The 7,640-nt window shown below is 42.1% G+C and overlaps 1 protein-coding gene across 2 annotated transcripts in view; it reads left to right on the forward strand.

Moving 5' to 3' along the window:
• GFPT1 (glutamine--fructose-6-phosphate transaminase 1) overlaps nucleotides 1-7,640 on the forward strand; it is a 51,283-nt gene that overhangs the window by 30,692 nt on the left and 12,951 nt on the right. For both annotated transcript variants that reach the window (XM_067545830.1, XM_067545831.1), the window contains 5 exons: nucleotides 1,068-1,231; nucleotides 1,642-1,737; nucleotides 2,096-2,193; nucleotides 3,304-3,424; nucleotides 7,334-7,491. In XM_067545830.1, the coding sequence (XP_067401931.1) occupies nucleotides 1,068-1,231; nucleotides 1,642-1,737; nucleotides 2,096-2,193; nucleotides 3,304-3,424; nucleotides 7,334-7,491 (637 nt within the window). The remainder of the gene's footprint in view (nucleotides 1-1,067; nucleotides 1,232-1,641; nucleotides 1,738-2,095; nucleotides 2,194-3,303; nucleotides 3,425-7,333; nucleotides 7,492-7,640) is intronic.

Raw genomic sequence — 7,640 nt, forward strand, 5'->3', positions numbered from 1 at the left:
TGCCCTTTAAATGCAGTGCCCTAATGGGTAACCTGGGATTCAACTGTTGTTTTATCAATACTAGTTAGCAAGGGGTGCGATACAACTTTCAGAGCGTCTTACAAACATCAACTAGATGTCACATGCTTACCCCTCTGTAAATTGCATGCCCCTTTTTATTGATGACTGGGTGGGGGCAAAAGGGAGGTTAAATAAGACTTTGTTAAAGAAATGGAGACTCATTCCAGTGGCATTGTCCTAGTACAAATTCATCAGTTAATACGATTCCAGAGGCGAGTAATGGGACTCTTGTGAGGACGGTGACCTAAATTAAAAAGACAGACCCAGAAATTATCAGGAGAGTTGTGCAGTTCTTCTAAGGAGTCTGTGCACATTTAATTCCCTGTATCCCCTAAAAAGTTTTTTATGTTAACTCTACTGCAGGGTGAAAGATAATGGTAAAAAACTAACCTTGCCGAATCCTTGATGAAACTATCAGTCTTTTGCATGTTAGTAAAGGGTTTGTTCCAGAAACACACGTAAGTGTGACCATAACCGTTTTCTGTGACTTCTTTCATTTGAGCGTTTTGAAGAGCTTTGCACATACAGCCCTACGATATCCATGTGTCTTACCCCCTTTTACACAGAGATTAAACGACTTGCCAAAGTCAGAGCGAGGTCATTTCTATGCTAGGAAAACAGGGTTAACAATAAGCAGCCGATGTATTTAAATATAGTTTGCCTTGGCCAAGCTAGGGACGAAGTCATGTTTAAAATCCCATCAGTGAAAAGCTTGAATTTTGAAACCTGTTTTTCTAGTGTAGAAATAGCCCAAGGCAATGGCGACAATGTGAATAAAATACAGTCTTGCTGGCTCCCAGTCCGTTCCTTGCAATGATTAGACTACACTGCCACATAATAGGCTTTGCCTTAGGAATTCATACAGATTTCTTAAAGCTGGGCCTTAAGTAAATCTAATGATGAGACACCAAAAAGTGAACTGTTCAACCAGCATATTGGATGATGGACTCAATTGTAGCGCCTTTGCATAGTAGTGTTCTATGGCAACTGGTCCATTCTCTTTCTAGTGCAGTCATTGAGCACACCAACAGAGTGATTTTCCTTGAAGATGACGACGTAGCAGCTGTGGTGGATGGTCGTCTTTCTATCCACCGGATCAAACGCACAGCGGGTGACCACCCCGGGCGTGCTGTCCAGACCCTGCAGATGGAACTTCAGCAGATCATGAAGGGTAAAAGTTCTTCATCATTTCCTCCATGTAAAACCGGGGCCATTTCCTGCCAGCAGGAATCAGTGGTTTAATAACAAAAACCATGAGGTCAATAATTCTATCTCCCATTCAGAAGCATCCCCCCCTTTCCTAGATTGATCCCCAAGAAAAAAATAGAACTTGCCATTTTGGATCAGACAGTGAGTCCATCGAGTCTGGTATCTGGCTTCCAGCAGTGCCTAATTCCTGATGGTTTGGTGGAACATGAAATAACAGCATCGTGCACCTTTCTTGTTATATAGGGGTGAGAAAAATCACTCCTGACCATTCTAGCAGTCGGCACGTTCGCTCTCATGTGTTCACCGCATTAACGGTAAAACAAAGTTTCCATCGTGTGTGTGGTTTTTTGATTTTTTTTTTCCCCCCTTCAGGTAACTTCAGTTCATTTATGCAGAAGGAAATTTTTGAGCAACCAGAATCTGTTGTTAACACAATGAGAGGGAGAGTCAACTTTGATGACTACACTGGTAATTGAAATGAATCCTTTTTCTTTTTACAGTTTTAAATCCAGTGCTTGCCAAATTTGGGGTGGGTGTAAACGTGTGGCCTAAGAGAATGAAGTCCTATTTCTATGTAAGAGAAAGGGGCCTTCCATAGCACAGTCGAGAGAGTTCATTCTCTCTGCTGACAAACATGCCATTTATGATGGCTTCTGCTATGCGGGCACCCTCTCTGCTAGGAAGTAAACTGAGGCACTCCAGCTCTTTTAACCTATGTAGGTTAACCTTTTAACCTACAGCCTTCAGAAGGGCCCTGGAGATCAGCATATTATATCTGTTCTTGAGCAAATCGCCCATTGTTATTTTTTTCATCCAAATCTGTTAGTGAATCTGGGTGGGTTGAAGGATCACATCAAGGAGATTCAACGATGTCGACGTTTAATCCTGATCGCTTGTGGGACAAGTTACCACGCTGGAGTTGCGGTAAGCGGTCGTCACTTTTTCATTGCAAACCTCGGCCGAATCAGTGGATGCTATGTATATTGAGCAGATGAAGGATCAGTCAGTTGTACTATAGAAATGTACACTCTGGGGCCAGCTTTTCAAAGGTATTTAGGAAGCCCAAGTCACTTTTGAAAAATGGATTTATGTGCTTATGAAAATTTTTCCTGTAGTTGTCTTTATTCATATAGAAAACTTCTGGAAACAAAACATCTCATCCTATGTTAAAATTGGCAAGGAAAGGGACAATGTAATAATAGTCAGAATGCTTCAGAAAGTTAAAAACTGCCCGAGGGACACATCTGACTTGCTCCTTCGCTATTTATATACGCTCTAGGAGTTGTTTTGGGAAAGATCTGTGGCCCGTGTTGTATAGGAGGTCAGACCGGATGATTGTAACGGTTCTCTCAGGCCTTGGAATCTATGCAGGCTTTCATGGCACATTATCAAAGAGAGAGCCTTCCCTGTACAGCGGTTCTACTTTATGCTGCGCAGTTTCATAAACTCTTGCAGATTCAGGGCCAAGTTCAAACCAAGTGTAACCCCACTCCTCCGAGATGACGATTGCGGGGCAAAATGGTACGGCTGTAATCCAAACCAACATGAGTGGGTTGCAGCTTAACAGCCAAGATGCTCCATAAAGTAACTAAGGAATTTAATTATTTTAAGAAACATTGTAAATTTAAAAAAAAAAAAAAATCCAACCAAAAATGAGTAATGCTTTTGGGCACTTCAGTAATGTTGTTTATTTCCTAATGAATGCCCAGGTTGGAGTCTATAAGTCCCCTTGAGCCAGGTTACAGTCCAGCAGCTGCGTGTGGTTCAAGTCAATATCGTTCCACTCCAGCGCGTGGCTCTGCCCCTGTAGATCTTTTTCCAGCGTCAATACTATAAGTAGCCTCTCATATTACCAATCCAGTGTGATTTTGAATCTAGGTCTAGGGAATAGTCTCAGGTGACATCATCATTAACCTGTATAATGGTATTTTGACTAATATATTGTCCAGCGCTTAGCGATTCGAAGGCTTCTTTTGTATTCTAGAAAGTCATGTTGAACCACATTTTAACTTCCCAATCTCTCTATTTTACCAGACCCGTCAAGTTCTGGAAGAATTGACTGAATTGCCTGTCATGGTTGAACTAGCCAGTGACTTTTTGGACAGAAACACTCCAGTCTTCAGAGATGACGTCTGCTTTTTTATCAGCCAGTCAGGTAGGATCACTCACCCACCCGCTCTCAGGATAAATCCCTATGACCAAATTCTGCTATAGGTGCATGGGGCATACATCAGTTTGGAATTCGGCCCATAGATGTTAGAGACGGAAAGACTAATCTTTGTGCCAGCGCAGGATGGATTCCTACCATACACTAACTAATGTGTTTTGTCTAGTCCGGTATTACATGTGGCAAAAAGGGGCTCGTATCCCCCTTTTTCTAGAGAGAACTTTTCCCCAGCCTAATAAAATAGAACTTGCTGTCATGTGGAATATCAGGTAAAGACTTCTGTGTTTCCTCTTTTTAGTGTTCTTTAAACAAATATAGGGGCCTCATCCACTGGCTTTTGAAATCCATCAGGTCCACAGAGAGAAATGAGAGACAGAATTTAACACACATAACTCAGACTTTAAGGTCATTACGATCATCTAGTCTGATCTCCTGCACAACCCAGGTCACAGAACTTCACCCACCCACCCCTGTAATAGATCCTTAACCTAAGACTGAGTTACTGAAGTCTTCAAATAATGTTTTAAAGACTTCAAGATACAGAGAATCCACCAGCAAGCCAGTCATGCCCCACCCTACAGAGGAAGGTGAAAAACCCCCAGGGCCTTTGCCAATGTACCCTGGGGGAAAATTCCTTCCTGACCCAAAATATGGCTATCAGTTAAACCCTGAACATGCAGGCAAGACTCACAAGCCAGACACCCAAGAAAGAATTCCCTGTAGTACGTTGGAACCCATCCCATCACAGGCCCTAGGGCATAGTTATTGCTAGTAGTCAAACTAGGTTGTCCCATCATCCTCCATAAAGGTATCAAGCTCAGTCTTGAAGCCCAGCTAGGTTTCTTGCCCCCACTGCTCCCCTTCCTGATGGCCAGTTTATATCCAGTGGTCCTCGTGTCTGCATTGGCGCTGAACTGAGAACAGCTCTCCCTCCCTGGTATTTATCCCTCTGATGTATGTATAGAGAGCAATCCCTATCTCCCCTCAGCCTTCTTTTGGTTAAGCTAAACAAGACAAGCTCTTTGAGTCTCCTCTCCTAAGACAAGTGATCAAAACCTCAGATCATACCAGGAGCCCTTCTCTGGACCTGTTCCAGTTTGGATGCATCTTTCTTAAACACGGGAGACCAGAACTGCACACAATATTCCAGATGAGGTCTGACCAATGCTTGGAAATATCTCCTCCCATACATCCAAAGACAGCATTAAGCTTTTTTCATGGCCATATCACATAGGATGACCATGATCAACCGATATGCCCAGGTTCTTCACTTCCAACCGATGCCTCCCCAGTTTATAGCAGAAGTTCTCATTCTTAGTCCCTAAGTGCATGACATTGCACTTTCCACTATTAAATTTCTGTGACTCCAGTTTACAAGGTCATCCAGATCTTCCTGTATGATATCCTGGTCTTTATATTAGCAATACCTCCCAACTTTGTGTCATCCACAAACTTTATTAACACATTCCCACTTTGTGTGCCAAGGTCAGTAATAAGGTTAAATAAGATCAGTCCCAAGAAACTCCACCAGCAATCTCCCTCCAGCCTGACAGCTCATCTTTCAGCATGAGGCAGTGCAGTCTCCCCTTTGATCAGTTCCTTATCCACATTCCAATTTTCCTGTTTAATCCCCATCTTTTCTGATTTACGTAATAATTCCCCACTTGGAACTGTATCAAATGTCTTACTGAAATGTAGATAGAGGAAAGTGGATCTAATTTTTCAAAGTTTTTTCCAAACCTTGAACACTACTGGGGTCAAACTCACAGGTCTGCAGTTGCCTGGATTCCTTTTTTTCTCCCCTTTCTTAGAAATAGGAACTATGTTAGCAATTCTCCAGTCATATGGCACAACCCCTGAGTTTACACATTCATTAAAAATCCTTGCTAAGGAGTTTGCCTGCCCTATCCTGTACCAGGCTCTGCAACCAGAGAGGTGGGGAAAAACCCAAACACATTACACAAGACTATATATCAGATAATTAAATCATCTCACCTGAAAATGGAGTGTAAGCCACAACACACACTTCCTTACTTAGGCTACAGATTACATGGTCTCCTTCCTGAGCTATGTTACACTACCACCAGATGAAATATATTTTTCACATTCCAGGGCATTTGCAATGAAGCAACATGCATTTTCCCTTTTGTTGTATCCTGTTATATTGAACTTTTGTATGACAAGGCAAATTCTCTTTCCTATCACTGTGTGCTAGGGAAAAAATGCAATGCACTTACATTGTGTTGATATCACAATACAAAAGCCCCCACTGAACAAGTTAACGTGTGCCAGTTATTGAGTGGGGTTTTGTGGTAGTACGGATTATTAGCTTGTTTCAGTGGCATTTCTCCTGGCTATCATGTGTTTGTGAACGTTCCTGGGTCTGTGTGTGCTGATAATTTAGTCTTTTGGTCAGTTTAACTATTCTAACTTTCACTGCTGCTGCTTTTCTCTAGGAACGATGCCATCTATTTCTAACACAGTTCCTGGTTGTGAGTGCACCCCAGGGACCTGTATCCCTTAACAATCAGATTAGCCAATAAACAGGATTCCCCTGCTTATTCTTGCTGTCTCGTGAGAGCAGAACACTGATGAATATCTCCAGATGCTAGAAAACCAAAGTCAAGGTTGAGGTCACAGATACCCCTCCCTAGATTGCTGCTTTAGCCTTTTAAAAAAATCTTCAGTCTGGTGGTGATCTCAGCATTACAGCATGCAGACAGGAATCTGTCTATTGTTACATTATAGTAAAAGTAGACTCTACTGATTTCACCTTATTTTTATTACCTCTTGCTTAAGCTTATACTGTACACACACAGTTAGAGGGGATGCCCTCTTGGGTATTATATACTGAGGCACACCAGTAAGACATGGCAAAATTAAGGGTTTCTTCTTTCTAATATTGTCTCTGGGGCTTCACTCTGACTGCACTAGTACTGGCTCATCCAGACAATTTTCTGCTTAATGGAATCAAGTTGTTCCCAGGCTGCAAATAGGTGTAGCTTTTTCAGACTCTCTGAGTCTCCTAGGAAAAGAAACCCTGACTCTATTCCTCCCCTCTGCTGTAAATACTTGACTGAGTCTGCCCCATTTCACATTCTGCCTGCCTTAGGCCTCTGAGCTACCATTTTTCAAAAGGATTAAAGATTGCAGGGAAGCCAGACCCAGGCCACTCTCTGTGACTGCAATACTCCTGCACTTAGCCTAGCTCTATGGTTTTCTACAGGTAATAGATGCAATACCACGTTTTGTAGGGGAGAGGAAATCTCTGGAGGAAACCACCAAAATGTAGTCTGGACTGATTGCAGCAGAACTCCCTAATAGACCAGAACACTGGAGACATTTGGGGGGTTATGAGTTATACTGATTGCCATCCCCTTCTTGCTTTGAGAACTTTTTGGCAGTAGATCATTTTGAATTGGTGCATAGCATGCTGCTTGACGTTTTAAGATATTTATTTTTTCATGTAAATGTTACTATGAGTTAAGATATTGCATAGGTAATATACTTGGGCCTGATTATACTACTTCAAATGATTAGTATATATTTTGTAAGTTAGTAAATCGCCATGAAGAAAAAACCCCACTAATAACCAAGGCAAAAAAGAGATCTGTTTTTGTTATAATTTGCAAGACATATCCAAATTTACCATTCCTGCTGAACATGGTTTCCATTACATGAATGGCATTAAAAGCATGGGGTAACTGTTGATCTCTTCAGTACCCGTTTCAGGCCTGCAAACATTGCGCTGTTTCATAATGATGCTATAGCTTGCAATGACATAACTGACCTTTCCCACTTTCAGTGGCTTCTAGTGCAGACTAGCATAAAGGCTTCTAATGAACTTGCCTCTAACTGATCTTCAATTGTGACCTTGCAAATTCATCATCTTTGCAGGGGAGACGGCCGATACTTTGATGGGTCTTCGGTACTGTAAGGAGCGGGGAGCCCTCACAGTAGGCATAACGAATACAGTTGGCAGTTCCATATCCAGGGAGACGGACTGCGGTGTCCATATCAATGCAGGACCAGAGATTGGTGTAGCCAGTACAAAGGTGAATATCAAACACATACTTCTCTCATTCATTTCAAGTGTAGTTAACTAGTGACTGTGCTTTAGTTCAGCTCAAGCGCGTTAGCCACTTAGGCTGCATGATACTTCACACGGAGATTTTAGCAGTTGATATATTAACCAGCATCGGCA

This window comes from Emydura macquarii, unplaced genomic scaffold (assembly GCF_026122565.2).
Source record: "Emydura macquarii macquarii isolate MOO-44397 ecotype Brisbane River unplaced genomic scaffold, CSIRO-AGI_Emac_v2 contig_1110, whole genome shotgun sequence".
Taxonomy (NCBI): domain Eukaryota; kingdom Metazoa; phylum Chordata; order Testudines; family Chelidae; genus Emydura; species Emydura macquarii.